We start from the raw sequence: 21,995 nt of genomic DNA, 5'->3' as shown, positions 1-21,995 counted from the left end.
CTTCGCTGGGAGCGCCGGGGGCAGCATGCAATCATAGACAAAGGTTTGTTTTGGAGGTAAGGTAGAGTTGAGTCAGGGACACTGAGAAGAATAGTCTATCAGGAGCAGTCCTGGGGTCAGTTTGTCTGTCTCCTGTCCACAGCATCAGGGGAGAAGAAGGAAGGCTGGTCATGGGAGTCCTACCTCGAGGAGCAGAAGGCTGTCACTGCCCCTGTCAGCCTCTTCCAGGACGTGAGTCGGATAATTTCTACCTGGGAAGAGCTTGTATACCCAGTCCAGGAACTCAGCGCCACACTCAGGCCTTCTGGTGTATTGTGTGTCTGATATCCCTCAAAACCCTGGCAGAATGGAAGAGGGAGAGGCTGGTTAGGGTCCCAGAGAGAAAAGGGCCCACTCTGAGAGGCTTTCAGGATAGGAGGAAGTAAAGAGGTGGGAGTTGTGAATCCTGTACCTTCTACTCCGTTCTGTACGCTGATCTTCCCATGACTTGGGTGAGAGGGAGCCCCAAGTCCAGCCCTGACTTAGCCCACATTTTTCAGAGGACCTGGGAGCTAGTCTGTCCTGTTCTGGATCCCTCCACTAAAGATCCCCAAATAAGTGACCCCTTCGGTCATACCAGGCGGGTGGGGCCTAAAGGCAGCTCCTTCACCCCAAGCTCACCAGGCAAGGATAAGGCTGGATGGAGGCTGGGTCCTCTCCAATCTGTGCGTTGACAGTACCAGGCAGTCACTCATAATAAGAATGGCTTCAGACCGGGCATGAAGTTGGAAGGCATCGACCCTCAACACCCGTCCATGTACTTCATCCTCACCGTGGCCGAGGTGAGCTGAGGCGTGCACCCACATCCCGGCGCTGTCTCTCTTGGTAGACTGATGGGGACGGCTGGGGGCACTGAGGGCCTGGCTTAGATGAGGGAGACACTTCCCTGCCCTCAGGAAGTACATAGTCTGTAGGGGGTTATGGTGAGACACACAGAAAGCTAAAAAAAAAAAGGAACTCAAACCAAAGTATTGGGCATGATGACATTATGGAATGGTGTATCCTTCAGTGCTGAGGGAGTCTGAGGAGGAGAGATCCTGAGGGCAGGGATGATGGTGTGTGTGTCCACCCAAGGTCTTGTCCCCTAGGGGCTCACTGTGAGAATCAGCGCGATAAACACATCAGTGACATTCCATGGTGGGGGGTGAGAGGGGGCAGGAGGAGAGGTGTGAGCAGAGCAGCACCAAGGACGCAGGAGGAGCTTCTAGAGGAAAGGCCTCCTGCCAAGTCTTGAGGGATAAGTTGTGGATAAGTAGGGAATTCCAAGCAGAAGCAGAAAAGTATGGGGGCATGGAACAAGGCGCCAAGTTCAGGGAGCTGCCATCAGCTTGGTGAGGTCAGAGCAGTGTGTGAGTAGAGAGCCTTGAGAGATGGTAGCAGAAGGAAAGGTCCTCAGGGGCCCTGACCAGGTCTGAGCCTTGGTAGGTGCCCTTGGGGTTCTGATCCAGAACTCAGGGCTCAGGAGTATGTGATCTGTCCCCAGTGCAGGATGGGAGAGCATGGAGCCAGGTGCAGGATGGGGGAAGAGTGGTGGGTTGGGGAACCTGCTAGCATTCAGGACCCTTGAGACCACCATGCTGGGCCAGGAGAGGTGGGGGAAAGGGAGTGGGTGGGTGTGTGCTGGCATCAGAGTCCCTGTGATTCCCCGTCGTGGGGTTAGGTGTGTGGCTACCGCCTACGTCTGCACTTTGATGGGTATTCTGAGTGTCATGACTTCTGGATCAATGCCAACTCCCCTGACATTCACCCCGCTGGCTGGTTTGAGAAGACTGGGCACAAACTGCAGCCCCCCAAAGGTAAGGCCTAGCTGGGTTGCTCAAGTGAGGCAGCGAGCCCTCAGATCTTCCCTTCCTACCCATGGGTCCCCTTCCCTATTCCCCATTCCATGACTAGCCTCTCTTCATCGAATCCCACTATGACTAGGCCCCAGGGCTTTTGCTTTGCCCTTGCCCTTTGAGTGTCTACCAAAGTTAGGTCCCACCTCTGCAGGGTTTCCCTGGGCAGCTTCTTGAGGGTTGGGAGGTCCTTGGGCCTTCCTCAGTGTGGGGTGTCCTGGCCACGGCCCAGCCTCTGTCTGCACGGCACTCTCTTCTTCCCCCCTGAGGGGCCTAGGTTACAAGGAGGAGGAGTTCAGCTGGAGCCAGTATCTGCGCAGCACAAGAGCTCAGGCCGCCCCCAAGCACCTGTTTGTGAGCCAGAGCCATGTGAGTGCCCCTGAGTGGACACCCACCTTCTAGGACAGAAGCCCTGTGGCTGGCCAGGCTGACTCATCAGAAGAGAGATCACCTATCAGTGCTCTCAGCTTTATTTTGATCTCTTATCCCAAAGGCAAGGGGCGTTCTGGGCAGGCCAAGGGCCAGAGGGGAGCTGGTTATAGGTTCCTCCCAGTTTTCCCCGCCACCCTATCACAGAGCACCCCCTGTGAGTCCCTGGCCCACCATCACCATGCTGTGCCAACAGGGGCACCTACTCGCCCTCCGAGGTCTGGCTCCAGGGACCATACCTACAGCTTCCCAGGTGGCTGGTGGCATTCTGGTCTTCTATCTGCCCATGGGACAGGAAATGCAGACTTCTAAGTCAGACTGTGTAAACTCTGGTCCCACCATTGACTAGCACTGTGGTCTTGGGCAAATTATTTTATAAAATGGTCATGATCATAACCTCTCCATTTCGTAGTCAAGGTCATGAAAGGTGATAGCTTTTGAAGCTCTTGCCTGACAGACACTCTTCCTCCCCTCTCGCCGCCTCACGGCAGCTCCTCCTTCCCCAGTGCCCCACCATTGACCCAGCTACCTCAGTGTACACTAGGCCAGGCTTGTCTGGGGAGGAGAGGCTCTCTGGGCGAATGTGTAGCTTCCTGCTTGTCACTCATTTTCCACCACAGTGAGGTGTCTTCTGAGCACACCTTGGAGGTCACAAGTTCCCAAGTGTCTCAGGGCTGGGCGTTGTGACACTGTCCTGGAGAGACCCTCTTTTTCCCCTATCCTCCCCGCTCGACTCCCCTACCACAGGCATGTTTTCTAGAGAAACCACTCCTTCCTGTGCCAGTGGGTTCTGGGTTAGTGCTAGCCAGCCTGGGCCTGGTCATGGCAGCCCTTCTTCTTGCCCCCAGAATCCTCCACCCCTGGGTTTCCAGGTGGGCATGAAACTGGAAGCTGTTGACCGCATGAACCCATCCCTCGTCTGTGTGGCCAGCGTGACAGACGTGGTGGACAGCCGCTTCCTGGTGCACTTTGACAACTGGGATGATACTTACGACTACTGGTAGTGTATGGGCCCAGACTTGGCCTGGGGGCGAGGGGGAGAGGAGGTGGCAGGAGCGGGAGGCAGTACTTTCAGACCTCAGGCACTACGGAGCCCCTTCCTGGTCCTGATGTTGATAATTGCTCCAGGGCATTGCTGACTGTCCTGTTGCTTTGCTCTGTATCATAAGAAACACAATGTAATATTAAATGTTTCATCTAAAAGTACCAAGATTAGGATTAGGACGAGCAAACCCCCATGATTCATGATTTTCCCTCAGATGCTATGGTAGTCCTAGAGTCTAGCTAATGCTGCCATTTTCTGACTTTTTTTTTTAATCAGCTGTCTGTGTAGCAATCACTAAGTAATAGAATGAGGGTGGGCACTGAAGCCATGCGGTCATAGTCCTCAGTGTCACTCGAGACAGTGAAGTGTTCTTGGTTTCAGGTGTGATCCCAGCAGCCCTTACATCCACCCGGTGGGCTGGTGCCAGAAGCAAGGAAAGCCCCTCACCCCTCCACAAGGTGACCCTGCACCTGACAACATGCCCTTCCCTGGGCCTGGCCCCACAGCCCCTCCTCCCTTCTCTTACCACTACCTTGTTAGCTGGGTCCTTAGGATCTGGGTAAGGGGACAGATGTGTCCTAGAGCCTCATCTTGGCTTGGGAGTTGAGGAACCTTTGATGTTAGGAGAGACCTGTCAACCCAGGACTGTGTTGAGGTATAAAGGAAGAAAGTTAAAGGACCCCTACTCAGCACAGGAGGAGTCCAAAGCAAAGAAACCCTGTCCTTTCCTTTTGGAAAGTTACAGCGGCCCATATAGAGTTGTTTCAGATGGGGCTGGGGTTGGGGCTGGGGCTGGAGTAGCAGGGCCAAGAAGGGGAATGGGGGCAGGCTTCCTAGACAGCCCTGTGAACTGTGTGGGGGTGATGTGCTTGGCTCTGGCTAGCACCCCTCTACCTCAGGCGCCTCTGCCAGCAGCTGGCTCTGGTGGTGCTGGTTGGGGATTCTCCAGGCTCCCAGTCCTGTCTGGGGACAGAGAGCGCTCCCCTAGTGTGCCGGGGTGCCTAGACATTGTTCTCATCCTTTCCTCCAGACTACCCGGACCCTGATAGCTTCTGTTGGGAAAAATACCTGGAGGAAACTGGGGCCTCTGCTGTGCCCACCTGGGCCTTCAAGGTGGTGAGTCAGCTCTCTGCTCCCAGAGCTGACCTCTGGGAAGGCATGGAGCATTCAGCCAGCCAAATGGAGTGCTCCCGCTTTGGCAGGCCACAGTTTCTGAGGCACAGCACTTGAGCTCTCTTCTTGGGGCCCCAGTTCTACTGAGCTGGGCCTTGGCCTGAAGGCTGCTGTCCTCCTGCAGCGACCCCCACACAGCTTCCTGGTCAACATGAAACTGGAGGCCGTGGACCGCAGGAACCCAGCCCTCATTCGTGTGGCCAGCGTGGAGGATGTGGAGGACCATCGCATAAAGGTGGCTCCGGGCCCCTTGGGCAGGGGGAGTGGACAGGCTGTTTGGGCGCGAGTTCTGTAGACTGGATAGAGGTCAAGGGCATGGCATAAGCCAGAAATAAGGGAGGCCCAAGGTTGTAAGGAAGAGAAGTCTACACTCGCTGCAGGTTGTAGGGAAGAAAGGTCTGCACTTGGAGCTGAAGATCTTGGGTCTTGCTCTAGCTTCATCTGTGACTTATATTTGTGGGCTTGGACCAGTCATTTCTCCTCTCTGAGCCTATCAGATGGGCCTAATGACCCTTGTCCTGTGCATGGACTGATGGGAGATGCCAGTAACTTAAATGAGTGAAGCTCTCAGAAAATATGGTGGCTTAGGCGGATTATTGTGAGGCTGGTGTGTTGGTTCTTCCAGTCCAGGAGGTTGCTTCTGACAGGCCCCAGGGATAGGGAGAGCCTCTTGGAGTCTGGAGGACCTCCTGGCTGAGCTGGGCTCCATGAGGAACACCTGACCTCCAACAACCTTTCCTCCCCAGCTCCACTTTGATGGCTGGAGTCATGCCTATGACTTCTGGATTGACGCCGACCACCCAGACATCCACCCTGCAGGCTGGTGCTCCAAGACAGGGCATCCCCTGCAGCCTCCTCTCCGTATGTACCCTAAGGGCACTCTGACCCTTTCCTACTGATGTCCGACCCTGCCCCATGAGCTCTTACCATCCCACCCCTCTAGCTTGCCCAGGGAATTCTTTTTTTTTTTTTTTAATTTTTTTTTAATTTAATTTTATTTATTTATGATAGGCACACAGTGAGAGAGAGAGAGAGGCAAAGACATAGGCAGAGGGAGAAGCAGGCTCCATGCCCCGGGAGCCTGACGTGGGATTCGATCCCGAGTCTCCAGGATCGCGCCCTGGGCCAAAGGCAGGCGCCAAACCGCTGCGCCACCCAGGGATCCCTTTTTTTTTTTTTTTTTAATTAATTTTTATTGGTGTTCAATTTACCAACATACAGAAAAACACCCAGTGCTCATCCCGTCAAGTGTACACCTCAGTGCCCGTCACCCATTCCCCTCCAACACCCGCCCTCCTCCCCCCTTCCACCACCCCTAGTTCGTTTCCCCGAGTTAGGAGTCTTTATGTTCTGTCTCCCTTCCTGATATTTCCCAACATTTCTTCTCCCTTCCTTTATATTCCCTTTCACTATTATTTATATTCCCCAAATGAATGAGAACATACACTGCTTGTCCTTCTCCGATTGACTTATTTCACTCAGCATAATACCCTCCAGTTCCATCCACGTTGAAGCAAATGGTGGGTATTTGTCGTTTCTAATTGCTGAGTAATATTCCATTGTATACATAAACCACATCTTCTTTATCCATTCATCTTTCGATGGACACCGAGGCTCCTTCCACAGTTTGGCTATTGTGGCCATTGCTGATAGAAACATCGGGGTGCAGGTGTCCCGACGTTTCATTGCATCTGAATCTTTGGGGTAAATCCCCAACAGTGCAATTGCTGGGTCGTAGGGCAGGTCTATTTTTAACTCTTTGAGGAACCTCCACACAGTTTTCCAGAGTGGCTGCACCAGTTCACATTCCCACCAACAGTGTAAGAGGGTTCCCTTTTCTGCGCATCCTCTCCAACATTTGTTGTTTCCTGCCTTGTTAATTTTCCCCATTCTCACTGGTGTGAGGTGGTATCTCATTGTGGTTTTGATTTGTATTTCCCTGATTTGCCCAGGGAATTCTAACTGTCATGCACAGGTGGGCTCTAGTGCCCACCGTGAGCTCTGGGATCCCCCATCCCCCTGCCTCAGTGCTCTCTGCTACACTGACCTGTGCTTCTGGCTACCCCAATTGTTGGGTTCAGAGTGCTGAGATGTGCAAGGGTAGGCTCACTTAGCATGTGCCTGGGAGGGAGTTCTCTCAGCATCTAGCAGAGCTACACAGAGCAGACAATATGTTTGCTAAGGAAACAGGGTTCCCTTAAGTAAAAAATCCTGGTCCCCGGAGGTGGGATGGGAAGTCAGGTCATTGGACCACTCAGCTCCAAGTCACATGGGGTGTTGATCCTTCTTGATTATTCTCCAAACATGAGTCAGGCCTAAAGAAAGTTACCAGAGAAAGAAACAAGAAGGCAGACAGAGTAACATACTTGTGGCTGATGAGGCTTCTAAGCTACAGCTGTGCCCACACCGACTCTGAGTTGATCTTCTCCCTGAGGGTTTTCCTCTCAGAGACAGAGGGCGGCCTGGGGTTTCAGCAAAGGGTATGAGAGCCAAGCCCTTATTCCCCAGAGAGGGGCAGATACACAGGAGCCAGAAATGACATCACAGCCTAGGTGAGGGCCCCTTTATCTGGGGAGCTAGCTTCTAGTACCGACTGACCTTCCCTGCCCTCCCCCCCCTAAACCCTGACCCAGGACCCTATGCTAACTCTCCTTCCTGCTCCCCCAGGACCCAGAGAGCCCAGCTCTGCCTCGCCCGGGGGCTGTCCCCCTCTCAGCTATCGCAGCCTGCCACAGACGAGGACCTCCAAGTACAGCTTTCACCACCGGTGAGTGAAGGGCTCCTGCTGAGAGACCCTCGGGCATTGCTGGGGGTGCAGGATGCTCTTTCACAGCTCCAGAGTGCTGCCAGTCAGGCTTCCCAAAAACACACTCTCCGAATGGGGCTTGTTCTCCATCGGGAACAAGCAGATTCAGCCCAATATAAGCCTTCTTCTTCTTCCTCTTCCTAGGAAGTGCCCGACTCCTGGTTGTGATGGCTCTGGCCATGTCACAGGCAAGTTCACAGCTCACCATTGCCTCTCGGGCTGCCCGCTGGCTGAGAGGAACCAGAGTCGGCTGAAGGCGGAGTTATCGGACGCAGAGGCCTCGGCCCGTAAGAGGAACCTCTCGGGCTTCTCCCTAAGGAAGAAGCCTCGCCATCATGGCCGGTGCGGAGGGCAAGGGTGCAGGGCCTCGTGTCCTCTTGGGCCAGGCCAGGCACTGATTCCCTGCCACGGACCCGGTCCCTCTCTCTCCAGGATTGGACGCCCTCCAAAGTATCGGAAGATCCCACAAGAAGATTTCCCCAGTAAGTCCTGACTCATCTACTATCCTGTGCCCTCCACCAAGTGTTCCCAGTGAGTGCTTAGTAATTGGTGGAATTGAGTCACCGGGGGGACCCAGAGGGGCAGCCAGAAGGGAGGCTGCCTCTTCTTTTCATATATGCAAAACATAGAGCAGTGGCGATAGCACAGGAGCCACCTCAGATTCCAGTCCCACTTCACTGAGACCCTGTCGTGAGCCTGCAGGAGACATGGAGCCTCTTTGGGCTTGGGCTCTCCGCTCTGCGGCAGGAGGGTGCCCCCCAGCTCTGCTCCTCTCAATTTTTGGCCTCCTGGAAGGGAGGCCTTGGCTTTCATTTTTTAGCTGTATGACCTTAAGCAGTCACTTAATATCTCCGAGTCTCAGTCTCATTTGAAGACACGAACAATATTTCCGCCAGATGTCAAGTACCTGAAATACTAGCACTTAGCAATACTGTTTACTGAGCACCTACCGTGGGCCAAGCAGTGTTACTGGTGCTTTCCATACACTGTTGCCAACCCTCACAGGTATCCTGTAATGTGGATACCCTTCTATTCTTCTGAGAAAAGAGGAATGGGAACTCAGAGGGTGAAGTCACTTGCCTATGGTCATTCGCCTAGTACGGGGCAGAGCTGGGATTCAGACTCAGGTCTGACTTGTGCTCTGCACTGCTGGTGTAACAGACTGGAAACGCCTAACCTGAATGTCATTTGACCCCTCGATCTCCTTTGTCTTAGCTCAGGTGCCACAACCAAGTACCACAGACTTGGTGGCTTAACCACAGCAATTTATTTTCTCACGCTTCCTGAAAGTCCAAGATCAAGGTATCCGCAGGGTTGGTTTCTTCTGAGACCTCGCGCCTTGGCTTGCAGGTGGCTGCTTTCTCGCAGTGTCCTCACATCGTCTGCCCCCTATGCATGTGTACCCCCACTGTCTCTCTATGCATGTCCAACATTCCTTTTCTTGTAAGGACACCAGATTAGATGAGAGCCCACCCTAATGGCCTCATTTTAACTTACTTACCTGTTAAAAGACCCTGTCTCCCAATACAGGTGACCCTTGAACAACAGGGGTTTGAACCACAAGTGTCCACTTATGTGTGGATTTTTTATAGCACAGTACCATAAATGTATTTTCTTTATGCTTTTCTTGTAACATTTTCTCTAGCTTTATTCTAGGAATACAGTATATAACCCATATAACATACAAAATATATGTTAATTGACTGTTTATGTTATTGGTAAGACTTCTAGTCAACAGGCAGCTACTAGTAGTGAAGTTTTGGGGGGAGTCAAAATCATACGTAGATTTTTGCTTGCATTGGGTATTGGTGTCTCTAACCCCCACATCAAAGATTGACTCTGCAGTCTCATTTAGAGGTACTGAATGGGTGAGCAAGGTGGGGCCCAGATGAAGCATCTCTCCTGCTAGACTTTCAGGGTTACGGCTTCAAATATGAATTTGGGGGGAACCCATTTGAGCCCATAGCATGCTCCCAAGGAGGGACACAGTGACTGAGGCTCCACTGGGTGACATTCGCCTCACATCTTCAGCCCCTGGTATAGGGCCTGATACACAGCAGGAACGCTAGGGTTCTTGCCTTAGTTGAGTTGAATGCACATTGTCTTAGGGCTGGAAGAGACCATGAGAGATCACCGGGTTCATTGCATAGTTTGTGGGCAGGACTTAAGCTAGTCCAGTTCTTCAGGAATAGTCTCGGCAACCTGGACAGTATATAGCTTGATGGTTAAAAGCACAGCCCCAAAGTCAGATGGCCTTTTATGGACTGTGAGACCTTAGGCAGGTGACCCCCTCTCTAAGCCTCCACTTGCTCATCTGTGCAACACTGATAATATGTCCACCTCAAATAAGCCTCCCAAAGGCTTAAATGAGAAAGTCAGATAAAGGGCTTAGTACCAGTACCTAGTAGTATTGTGAGCCCTGTCTGTGGCTGACCTGCTCTTGCTGCCATTCTGTACTCCTCTTGGTGGAAACAGAATGCACTTCCTGCAGCTTCAGGCTTGAGTGAGGAGGTGCTTGGCCAACCTCTGGGCCCTCAGTATGAGGACTCTTGGGGATGGACTGCAGTGAGCACCTCTTCTACCCTACCCAGGGATACCTGGCCAGCTTCCCTTCTAGGACCAGATTCCGGCCACCAGAGGGCGCCTGCCTCTGTGTTCATTCCAGAAGTATCTTGAGAACTTGAGAAATTTAGTCTTTCCAGAGACTGAGGCTGTGGCCCAGAGAGGGTGAGGAACGACTTACCTGATGATGATGATGATGATGATGATGATGATGATAATGCTATAGACGGAATGTGTCTCCCCACAAATTCACATGTAAAACCAAATCCCTAACGTAATGGTATTTGGAGGTGTGGCTTTGGGGAGGTAATGAGGTCATGAGTGTGGAGCCTTCACAAATAGGATTAGTGCCCTTCTAAAAGAGACCCTGGAGAGCTCCATAGCTCCTTCCACCGAATGAGGACCCAGCGAGAAATTGACTGTCTGTTAACCAGGAAGTGGACCTCCACCATATACCAAATCTGCTGGTGCCTTGATCTTGGACTTCCCAGCCTCCAGAACTGTGAGGAATACATTTCCATTGTTTATAAGCCAAAACAAAACAAAAAACCAACAGCTTCTGACCTGCCCCTAGTTGGCTTGAAGTTCGATAAGACATACTGACTAGAAGAGCTCCCATCCTGTGCTCTGGGGAAGAAAGATAAGGAGCAAAGCTCCTACAGCCTTCTGGCCTTGTCCCCTGAGACTTCTTACCTGGTACGTGGAGAACTAGGAAACTGGACTTCAGAGACAGGAAGCCAAACCTGAGGCCAGGAGATGAAGTGCTAGTGGTGGAAGCTGTTAGGGGAGGTTTTGCCTGTGTCGCAGGCAAGGCTGAGAGCGAGCTGAGCTGTGCACAGTAGCAGGCTCCTTGTGGTGCTGAAGGCTGGGCTCTTTGGGGTCTGATGAGCAGAGGTGGCAGCAAGTAGGAGGAGCTACAGAGAATAGCACATGGGGCTGCTAATACTAGGATCCCCAAGGCTCTGAAGGCAGCAGGGAAAAGGCTGAGGCTATGGACCAAAGGATCAGGGGAGGACAGTCTGTGACGAGCTGGGGTGAGGGGCAAGGGGCCTGTGAACTGCAGCCATGTGTCTAGAACTAATGCCCACTGAAGAGAAAGAGGCAGCTCCCTTGGACCCTTGGCAGATAGAGGCAGGGCAAGTCCCATGGGACACTGACCACGTGGCCCAAGGCCAGCCAAGGCTGGGAAGGTAGGCAGGGGCCAGGCTTGTCAGCGGCCAAAGGTAGTTGACCTGCAGGCGTACGAGTGCCAGGCCTGGCCAAGGGGAAGGCCCAGCAGAGCAGCGTCACTCATGAGATCATAGAGCAGCCGAGGCTGGAGGCCGGGAGCCAGGCCTGCAGGAACAGATCAGGAAGCAGAGGGGCAGGCAGCATGGAGTTGGCGAGTGGGTCAGGGATCCCCTTCCAGATGCCAGGGGGAGCAGACCAGGCTGGGGTGGGAGCAGGGGAGAGGAATGGAGCTGGAGGCAGTGGCAGCGACTGGCAGGGTGGGTTCCCACACAGAATCACCCTGATGCCATGACAGTTGGTCAGGGCTCAACGGAAGAGGAGGGCAAACCAGATGGGCTTCTGCTGCCAGGGCTGAGCTTGTTGCCTGTTAGAGGCCATTCTGATGCAAGGTATCTAAAGAATGGTCAGAGAATGGTGATGTGGCCTCAGAGAAATGGGGCTGGGGTCTGTCTTCACAGCTAACTCCTGAGAGTCTGTAAAGCAAGGGACTCCCTTAACCGGGAGGAGCGAGTGGTGGGTGAGGAGTCACGTCTCCCTCCCTCTTGGCTCTGCAAGACTCTCAGAAGGGGGCCTTGGTCCTCCCAAGTGGTGTGGGTCTGAGCTTAGTCCTCGACATCAGTGTGCCAGCCTCAGCCTCTGCCTCTGCCTCCAGCACTGACTGCCGATGCCATGCACCAGTCCCTCTTCATGTCAGCCCTGTCGGCTCACCCTGACCGCTCCCTCTCTGTGTGCTGGGAGCAGCACTGCAAGCTCCTGCCGGGAGTGGCGGGCATCTCGGCCTCGACAGTTGCCAAGTGGACCATTGATGAGGTGAGAGTGAGGACCTGTCCTCCTTCCTCTCCCCTACTTTGGCCTCTTTCAGCACACCCTGGTGGGAGGGCTTAGGAAAGGCCCTCTTCAAGCAGAGGTGGACACTGCTCCTGACGCTATCTGCTGCTCATCCCTCCTATCCACGGTCCCTCTTGGGGCCCAGCAGAGGCTGAGAGACGGTTTGATAGACCTACCCTGATGGATGGGGAGAGGGATGTGCTGCTAGTTTGCATGAAAGTCTAGCAGGAGAGATGCTTCACCTGGGCCCCCCCTTGCTCACCCAGCAGCAGACACACAAGGATCCTCTTAGGCTAATAAGAAAAAGCAACACTGTCAAAGCCTAGAGAGCACCAAGGCCACATGGGCCCACCTTTCCCCTACACTCCCAAGTCCCTGTCCCCTTGGCAACATGTCTTCTTTGGTTTCCAAGGTCTTCAGCTTCGTTCAGACCCTGACCGGCTGTGAGGACCAGGCACGACTCTTCAAAGATGAGGTGAGGTGCAAGTGCAGAGTGGGGACAGAAGGGTCACTCACTGAGACGACAGGGAGCAGATGCCCTCGCCAGCGCTGCCCCCTGCTAGGGAGGGCCCTCTCTTATCTTGCCTGCGGGAGACTGGTCATAGTGACCCACGTCTCTGGGAAAAATCTGGTATGGACCGTGGCCCAGCTTGCCAACCCTCTGTGTTCAGATCACCTCAGGCAGGAAAATGCCTCTTGGAGACAGGGCTCCATTCCCTCCTCTGCTCTCTACCCAGCTTGTTTTCCAAACCTAGCTCACTAGGGACAGTAAGTTAAAGTGTGTCTTGAATGGCACAGGTATGCCTTTTACTGCAGGATCCTAACATATGCTTAATACCAAGACCCAGAAGGTTACCAAGGTTACGAAGCAGTGAGTTGTACATAAAAGAACCCTAGCTTTACATACAGTGTGGGTATGATTCCCAGTTCTGCTAGTTTACTATGGGCTCTTTACTATGTCTTAGTCTGCATCTTCTTATCTATAAAATGGAGATAAAACAGGTATAATGAGGGTTGTAATGATGACAACCTTGCAGGGCCATTGTGAGCATTGGAAATGAGGAATGGCTCATTGGGCCAGAATGCCTAGGATAATTATATCGCTAGCCTACCATAGAATAATCTACAAATCATATCGCTATATAAGAATGCCTGGTACAGTGGGGGCTCAGTGGTGGTTCTGACTCTCAACAGTCATCCTTAAGTAAAAAACTTTATTGTGACTCTCCTAATTTACACAGTTTGAAAGTGGAAGGGAACTTGGGAGTTTGTTTAGATCTTCCTTCCAAAAAATACATGCATGCATCCCCCTTCACCAGGAGAGCGGAGTCTCAGCTCCTCCTACATGCCCCCACAGGTCAGGCGCCCATGAGAAAGAAGTCTGCTCCTCTTCCCCTAGAAGACTCTCTTTTTCCAGACCCAGCACAGCCATTTCTTCCTAGTATCCTTGTGTGGTGGCGCTCACAGTCTACCCCATCCTGGGCGCTTGCCTCCTGGGCTGGTGATCTTACTGTAACATATGTGTTCAGAGCTGTCCCCCGGTTTCAGATGCCTTCTGACCAGCACAGAGCACACTGGTTGTGTTCTCCCCTACATTCTTTTTGGTTTTGTTTATAAAAGGAGCAGTTTTATATATAGTTTTATAGAGCAGTTTTAGATTCACAGCAAAATTGAGAGGAAGGTGCAGGATTTCCCATATACCCCCCACTCCCTGGTTATCGATTGCACTCACCAGAGTGGCACATTTGTTATAATTGTTGAATCGATACCCCAGTGTTTTTTAACAGAGATGAACATGTACATGGAGCAAAATGCCCACATCTTAAAAGTACAGTTCCACAAGTTCTGTGAGACATATACACCCTGTTCAAGATATAAAACATGTCCATCATACCAGAAAGTTCTTTCTTGGCCCCTTTGTTAGTCCCTGCCCTCATGGGCAAGCCTGTCCTAATTTCTAGAGCCATAGGTTTGTTTTACCTGTTCTTAAACTTGACATAAATGGAAGTGCAGCTTTTATTCTTCGGTGTCTGTCTCTTTTCACTCAGTGTCATGTTTTCGAGGCCCGTCTGTGTTGTCGTGTATCCCAGTAGCTCGTTCATTTGTACTGCTGAGTGGTGCTCCATTTTATGAGGAGCCCACAGTTCTGTTAATGGGTATTTGGATTCTTTTCTCTTCCCCTACATACAAACCCTAGATTTTTGTTCCTCAGCAAAAATGAAGTTTGCACTAGCTTCATGATAGCCACATCAGACCAGTTTGGAGGTCAGGGAAGTCCCCAAGTGCCTTTTATATCAATTATCCATTACAGTCTAATTACACTTTCCAGTTTGTTACTTGTACCACTGGGTTTTATTTTTTTTTTATTAACCTAATGTAAAACTTTACATTTATCCCTATTAAATGTTATTTTGTTGATTTCATAGTCTCATTGTTTTAAATCTTGATTCTGTCATCTGTGGTATTAGTAAGCCTTTCCAGTCTCATACAGCTTGTCATTTGATAACTAAGCCATGCCTTCACTGCACATGTTTAATGAGATAGAACCATGTGGTGCCCATTAGAGGTCCTCCCTCCATGACAGCAGTCATAGATCAGTGCCTTCTGAGTGCAGTTGTTCAGCCGGCCACAGAAGCACGTGACACTTTTTCCCTCCAGCACTCTCCCCATATCAGAAGAAGGGCATCGTGTGTCCCCCCCCCCCCCCCCCCCCGCCGCCGCCCCGGCAGAGCGTCTGCTGCTTATCCCCAATGCACCATGGTCTGTGGTACAAGAGCAGTGACCAAAAAGGGCATAGGGTGACCGCCAGCATAAAATGGAGTCTTGGTGGGGAATAGGACTTTTATGAGGGCTGAGGATGACCTTTCCAAGGGCATCCGCTCCCCTGGGATGAACCCTGCTCCAGGGAGCGGCCTTTGTCAGGCTGGATAGATGCATTCAGACACACAGGTGCTGGGCAGTCATTAGGGGGATGTCTCATGAGTGAGAAATTAGGGCAAAGTGGATGGATGGCCTTGTGGGTCGTCAGTCTGTCCAGTCTGGTGGTCATCACTGATGGTCCTAAAGAAGGTCTGCCTAGATTCAGAAGAAATCCCTGTCTAGCCCTCTCTCCCTGCTAGTTAAGGATAGCTCAGAGGTGATAGTGTGGATGTCACTAGCAGCTGCCCGTTGCCACGCCCCTGCCCTGCCCTGCCTCAGGGCTCTGTGGAGGAGCACCAGGGCAGGGGTGTTGAGGCCAATGTCAGGGAGGGCCTGCAAGACATTATGCACCTGCCACCAAAGTCAGACTGGGCAGCAGAAAGAGGAAAAAGCATGAGTGTGAACATGGGGGAGCCAGTTCTCTGTCCTTCTCTGTCCCCATCGCTATCTTCCTTTTTTCCTTTCTCCCGCCTCCTCTCTCCTTTTCCTTCCTCTTCCCATCTCTGTCCTCCTCCCCTCCCCCCACACATCCTGAACTCCGATCTCGTGCTCCCCTGCACACCCCACCTCTCCTCTCCGTCACCCCTTCCCATGGCCCTCTCCGCCTTCTCCGCTTTCCACCTCCCTCCTCCGACCCCTCAGATGATTGACGGCGAGGCCTTCCTTTTGCTGACACAGGCGGACATTGTGAAGATCATGAGCGTGAAGCTGGGGCCAGCCTTGAAGATCTATAACGCCATTCTCATGTTCAAAAACGCCGATGACACCTTAAAGTGAGTGGCTCAGGGCTGGGCTCACTGCCAGCCCGAGCTGGGCCTCCCTCCGCAGCTGATGCTTCTTTCCTGACTTGAGTTCCTCATATCCCACCCATACCCCCACCACCCTCTACATCTTACCAGGGGGAGGTCCTCCTCCTCTTGGCTCCTTCCTGCGAGGTACGTGGGAGTCCTTGCCCCTCCTGAGTCCTGGGCTCATCTGCCACCAGGCACACCAGTGAGGGTGTGACTGGGCTGGGGGAACATTACTGGTGGAGTGGATTGGAGGGGCCCTGCCTCTGGCAGCCCCACATCCCCAGCTGACCTGTTTGATCACCAAAGGGTCTTTTTCTTAGTGGTTAAGGACAGTCTGGTAGAATGGGAGTCCTCCGGTTGGAGGCTCATTTCTCTTGGGCCTCTCTCCGTGCTTTTCTTTCCTTGGCTCCGACCCAGAAGTGACCCAGCCACAAACATATTTACTCATTCTGATGTCTGGTTTCCTGGGCAGGGCCCCCAGCCATGGCCCACCCAGACCCAACTGGCTCCTCCCCATTAGATGGGTGAGCTTCAGAAGCAGGTTGTCGTAGGATCCGCTGGGAGTCTCTGGCTGCTTTTCTCCCTTTTGCCCAAAAATGGGGGATTCTGAGCCAAGATGCCTGCCTAAGCATGCCCCGTTCTGGATCAGCTACCATTTTAGTGGCCCATGCCAAGCCCTGTTTCCAGCAGAGTAGGTGGTGAGAGCCTGTTTTACCCATGCAGAGAAGATCCCCATTCACCCTTCCTATATCAAGTGTGGGGAAAGGGTATGTCAGACAATCTTGGATCTTTGGCCAGAGGGGCAGCTCCAGCAGGCATGGTGGCCCTTAAAGCTGGGCTTAGCATCCTTCCCTGCAGCCATGGATCTCAGCCAAGGTAGTGCCCATGGGGTGGGGACCCCATGCCTGCCAGGCCTCTTGCCATGGGAATGTGCTACTCTGTCCAGCACACGTACCTCACAACATCACATTCGACTTGTCCCTTAAATGTCTTGCTCTTGAGGAGTCTTACGAAGCTCACTTGAAATTGGGAGTTGGGAAAGTGAATTCTTCAATCTTTTTGTTTGCTGCGTCCTGTAAGCCTTTCTTAACTATTGTCCATCTGTCTTGCACTGCCAGCCAGGTGCCTGCTGGGGCTCTGGGACTTCAACCTTTTCTGTCCAAGTAGGGGCCTAGGCTTCACCGAGCCACTGCCTAACCAGCCAGGGTGGGGCTGAGGCAGAGGGCCCGGCAGCAGCTGGCTGCATGTGGAGGTGAAGAGCAGCTGCCAAGGCCCTGTGGCCCCAGGTGCTGACACAGGCCCACAGGGTGCAGAGCCAGGCCCCTTCCCTCAGTCACGTGATGTGTTTGTGCACACAGTGTCCTCAGAAGTGTTTGACAGGTGCATCCATGAGGCTCAGTGTTGGGAAAATGTCAAGGGCTATTGTTAAAATACAAAGCTTTATCTTTCCCATAGAAGTGGGATACCCAAAGCTCTATTGATTTCCTGCCACAGCCCAATAGGGGACCCTGTCTCACCTGGGCCCAAACAGCTTTGCTTTGTGCAGGGGCAGCCATCTAGCCGCCCCGCTGAACTCCTGCAGGGCTTCAAATGTTCCTTCCCTTTTGGCCGGTAGGGGCAGCTCTGAGCACACAACCTCCCTGGGCAGAAAGGCTCGGGTTTACGGAGATTGCTTTGATGCCTCCTTGGCCAAGAGTAAGGAGGAACAAGTAGGAGCCTCTCCAACTTGGTCACTGGGGTGATGGCAAAACTCACCAGCTCCTTGGCCTTGTCTGTTCCTCTTGGAAACGGAGGAGAAACTGGCCTTGTGGAGTGAGGAGAAGGCAGCAAGCATGTGCGGTTGTGCTGCAGGACCTCCCCACGCCTAAGGAGCCAGGCAGGGACAGCTTTGTGGCATGGGTCTGCCAGCCACACTTCTAATGCTGGCCTGCTGGAAAGGCAGGATGGACTAAGGGCCTGGAGAGAAGGGCACTCAGGCCTCCGAACTTGGACACCTTAGCACTTTCTGCACCAATGTCAAACTGTGGCAAGAAACCATAAGAAAGAGGTCCATCCTGTCCGCAGCTGAGATCTCCACACCTGAACCTGGGGGCACAGTGGAGAGAGGGACTTGGCATCAATGATGCGCCATGTGCCTCTACCCTGCCCTCAGTAGCAGATGCTGCTTACACTTTGGCCCAAGGAGCTGTGCCCAGCCCTTGTCTGGCCAGGGCTTCGGTCTATGAGGACCTTTCTATTTAGTTTCTGAAGCAGAGAGAATGATCCCAGAGTTTGAAAATGAAGCCTGTTTGCACTTTCATTCACATGGCACTTTTGTGGAATTGTTTTTGTACTCTCCGTGTGGGGATGCCTGTGTGTTCTTTCAGAGAATCCTCTGGCTTAAGGTAAAGTGACTCTTGACTCTTGAGGGAGAAAAATTTATAAACTGTGGTGTTTTGTCAGTGTGTTGAAACAACATAAATAAACTTGGAACATCTGGATGATATGCAGTCAGAGTCTGTTTCTATTTTCTTGGTAAAACATCCAGAAAACACAAAATGAATAACAATAGGGCCATTACTGAAGAGAATAAAGCATTCTCTTTTGTAGTTAAGGGGGTCCTTATTCTATTTTAAAGATAAGAAACAAAGGATAAAGATAAATGCGTATACTTGTCTACGCTGAGAAATAGAAACAATGGGAACCCCCTGAGAACAGTGTGCAAAGGGCCTGACCCTTGACTATTTATAAATGGACAGGGGCAGAAAATTAAATGAAGCCCTCCAGTATTTAAAATAACATCAAACTTTCAGGTGGAGAAGTGTCAAGCTGAACAGTTAGACTTCGAGTTTCCCAGATATTGGGAGCAAATGGAAAAGTGGCAGAAATGCTGTTTGATCCCATAAACCCCTTTCTTGTCAATATGCTTCATTTCTTTGCCCTGCTCTTCCAGACTACTCAGCTAGAATACCAACCGTGGAGCTGTCCAAGCCCATCCTCTCCACCTCTACCAGAGGTGCTCACCTGGCTAAGCGGATCCGTGCTATGGTTGATTGAGTCTCTGACTTCAGTGTGGACCCCCAGGGCTGCCTGGGAAGCAGCAGCTGGGTTTTTTAAGGAGTTACCTCTGATTTCCCATTTCACGCATCTCCAACCTCCTGCCCTATTACCTTCGGTGTTGTCTCACTATACGTGTTCATCGTCTATATCACAGAGAAAAATGGAACTCCTCAGAAGGAATACCCCCATCTTCCTGCCACCTCATCTGCCAGCCTCCTCCCACCCATATCCATCCTTCCTTCTTTCCTTACTCATCACAGTAGAGGCATTGATCCTTCCACCTGTAGAAGCTATTCCTCCACCAGCTATGGCTGTTCTAAAAGGAAAAGAAACTGAGAGGCAAGAAGGCTTTTGGAAATTTAAAATTGATTGCAGAGATAATTCAACACATGGGTTGAAAGATAATGTGGATATTGCCCAGAAAGTAGAATAAAAAGACAAGCAAATGAAAAATAGGAAATAATAAGAAATTAGAGGACAGCTGGAGGTCGAATATACAACTAACAGAAATGCCAGTAAGAGAGAATACAGAGGGCAGCCCAGGTGGCTCAGCAGTTTAGCGCCTGCCTTTGGCCCAGGGCATGATCCTGGAGACCCAGGATCGAGTCCCACATCAGGCTCCCTGTGGAGAGCCTGCTTCTCCCTCTGCCTGTGTCTCTACCTCTCTCCCTCTCTCTGTGTCTCTCAGGAATAAATAAATCTTAAAAAAAAAAAAAAAAACAGAGAAATTATATATTTTTCAAAAACTTAAAAGAAAGTAAACTTCACAGAGTTGAAAGATACTAGTCTCTAAACTAAAAGGCTACACACTGCCCAACACAATAGGTGTAGAAGGAATGACACCAAGCTACAGTATCATGAATATCAGAATAATGAGAACAAAGAAGATTTAAAAGCTTCCAGAGGGAATAACAAGTCTCATCCAAAAGAACATGAATCAGTAGCACTGAACTTCTCAATAGCAATAGTAGAAGCAAGAAAGTGAAGCAACACCTTCACAATTCCAAAGGAAAATTATTTCCATGCTAGACTTCTGTACCCAGCCAAATTGTCAATCAAATGTGAAGGGAAAACATTTTCAAACATACAAAGTTTCAAAATTTTATCACCTGTGAACCTTTCCTCAGAAAGCCACTGGAGGATGTGTTCCATCAAAATGAAAGAATAAGTCAAAAAAGAGGAAGAGGGATCCCTGGGTGGCGCAGCGGTTTGGCGCCTGCCTTTGGCCCAGGGCGCGATCCTGGAGACCCGAGATCGAATCCCACATCAGGCTCCCGGTGCATGGAGCCTGCTTCTCCCTCTGCCTGTGTCTCTGCCTCTCTCTCTCTCTGTGACTATCATAAATAAATAAAAATTAAAAAAAAAAAAACCAAAAAAACAAAAAAAAAAAAACAAAAAAGAGGAAGATCCTAAAAATGTAAGGGTAGTTTAAAGTCAGGGGGCACCTGGGTGGCTCAGTGGTTGAGCGTCTGCCTTCGGCTCAGGGCGTGGTCCCAGAGTACTGGGATTGAGTCCCGCATTGGGCTCCCTCCAGGGAGCCTGCTTCTCCCTCTGCCTCTCTCTGTGTCTTTCATGAATAAATAAATAAAATCTTAGAAAAGAAAAGAAATGTAGTGCACCACATCTCTAGAATGAAAGGGGGGGGGGGGGACATAATCTCAATTGGTGCAGAAAAAGCATCTGTGAAAATCCAAAACCATTTCATAGTAAAAACAGAAAACTAGAAAATAGAGGGAACTTTCTCAACATGATAAAAGGCATCTACAAAAAACCCACAGCTAATGATATACTCAATGGTAAAAGACTTTCTCCCTAAGATTGGAACAAGACATGGAAACCCTCTTTCACCACTACTTTTCAGTATTGTATTGGAAGTTCTCGCCAGAGCAATTAGATAAGAGAAATAGATAAAGGGCACCCAAATGGGAATAGAATAAGTAAAACTACCTCTATTCATGGATGGTATGATCTCAAAAATCCACGAACAATCTGCTAATGCTAATAATTTAAGCAAAGTTGCAGGGTATAAGATTAAGACACAAAAATCAAGTCACTTGTGTTTCTATAATACCCGGAACAAACAATCCAAAAAAGAAAGCAAGAGGGATCCCTGGGTGGTGCAGCAGTTTGGCGCCTGCCTTTGGCCCGGGGCGTGATCCTGGAGACCCGGGATTGAATCCCACGTAGGGCTCCCTGCATGGAGCCTGCTTCTCCCTCTGCCTACTATCATGAATAAATAAATAAAATCTTTAAAAAAAATAAAACACAACAACAAAAAAAAATAAAAAAAAAATAAAACAAACAAAAAAAGACAAAAAGGAAAGCAAGAAAGCAATTCTACTTACAACAGCATCTAAAGGAATAAAATATCTAGGAATAAATTTAAAGAAAGAGGTGAAGGGCTTATATACTAAAAGCTACAAACCATTACTGAAAGAAAGAAGATGTAAATAAATGGAAAGACATCTGTGTTCATGAATAGGAAGACTTAAGATGATTAACATGTCAACACTACCCAAAGTGACCTACAGATTCAAACCCTATAAAAATGCCAATGGCCTTTTTTGCAGGAATGGAAAAGCTTATCCTCATATCCATATGAAATAGCAAAAGGACCCCAAAAGCCAAAACAGTCTTGAAAAAGAACGAAGTTGGAGGACTGAGATTTTTAACCTCAAAACCTGCTACAAATACAAAGTAATCAAAATAGTGTGATAGAGGCCCAAGGACAGACATAAAAAGCAACTGAAGAGAATTGAGAGTCCAAAAATAACCCCAAACATCCATGGCCAATTGACTTTTTGAAAAGAATGCTCATTTAATGGGTAAAGAACAGTCTCTTCATCAAATGGTGCTGGGATCGCCACATGTGAAAATAATGCAGTTAGATCCCTTCTTTATACCATATAAAAAACAAACTCAAAATGAGTCAATGACCTAAATATAAGAGCTAAAACTGTAAAACCCTAAGAATAAAACATACAAGTAAATCTCTATGACTTTGGAATTGACAGTGAAGTCTTGAGGTGACACCAAAAGCACAAGCAACAACAACAAAAAAAAAACAAGTTGAAGTTCATCAAAATTAAAAACTAATGTGAATCAAAGGATTTTATCAAGAAAGTGAGAAAATACTTGCAAAGTATTTGCAAAATACTTTGAAAAGTAAAAAGGAGAGGAAATACTTGCAAATTGTCTATCTGACAAGGGTTCAATATCCAGAATATATAGCTCTTAAAAACCAAACAACAAAAAGACAACCCCACCACCACCAAAATGGGCAGAGGACTTGCCCAGAC

General features: G+C 50.3%; 1 protein-coding gene across 8 annotated transcripts in view; it reads left to right on the top strand.

Moving 5' to 3' along the window:
* L3MBTL1 (L3MBTL histone methyl-lysine binding protein 1) overlaps positions 1 to 18,146 on the top strand; it is a 33,544-nt gene extending 15,398 nt beyond the window's left edge. For 2 of the 8 annotated variants that reach the window (XM_072735804.1, XM_072735803.1), the window contains exons 8-23: positions 143 to 231; positions 717 to 821; positions 1,700 to 1,835; positions 2,152 to 2,243; positions 3,152 to 3,303; positions 3,730 to 3,806; positions 4,379 to 4,464; positions 4,646 to 4,756; positions 5,268 to 5,382; positions 7,189 to 7,288; positions 7,472 to 7,669; positions 7,760 to 7,809; positions 11,772 to 11,929; positions 12,360 to 12,422; positions 15,509 to 15,639; positions 17,273 to 18,146. In XM_072735804.1, coding sequence (XP_072591905.1) covers positions 143 to 231; positions 717 to 821; positions 1,700 to 1,835; positions 2,152 to 2,243; positions 3,152 to 3,303; positions 3,730 to 3,806; positions 4,379 to 4,464; positions 4,646 to 4,756; positions 5,268 to 5,382; positions 7,189 to 7,288; positions 7,472 to 7,669; positions 7,760 to 7,809; positions 11,772 to 11,929; positions 12,360 to 12,422; positions 15,509 to 15,639; positions 17,273 to 17,399 — 1,790 coding nt within the window. In that variant the 3' untranslated portion in view covers positions 17,400 to 18,146. Of the gene's footprint in view, positions 1 to 142; positions 232 to 716; positions 822 to 1,699; positions 1,836 to 2,151; positions 2,244 to 3,151; positions 3,304 to 3,729; positions 3,807 to 4,378; positions 4,465 to 4,645; positions 4,757 to 5,267; positions 5,383 to 7,188; positions 7,289 to 7,471; positions 7,810 to 11,771; positions 11,930 to 12,359; positions 12,423 to 15,508; positions 15,640 to 17,272 lie in introns of those variants that run through there. The other 6 variants (XR_011996899.1, XR_011996898.1, XR_011996900.1 and 3 more) reach the window with 5 other exon arrangements.
* Positions 18,147 to 21,995: the final 3,849 nt, after the last annotated feature.

The sequence above is a fragment of the Vulpes vulpes genome, chromosome 14 (genome assembly GCF_048418805.1).
Source record: "Vulpes vulpes isolate BD-2025 chromosome 14, VulVul3, whole genome shotgun sequence".
Classification (NCBI taxonomy): Eukaryota; Metazoa; Chordata; class Mammalia; order Carnivora; family Canidae; genus Vulpes; species Vulpes vulpes.
This window is presented reverse-complemented; position numbering and strand designations above follow the sequence as displayed.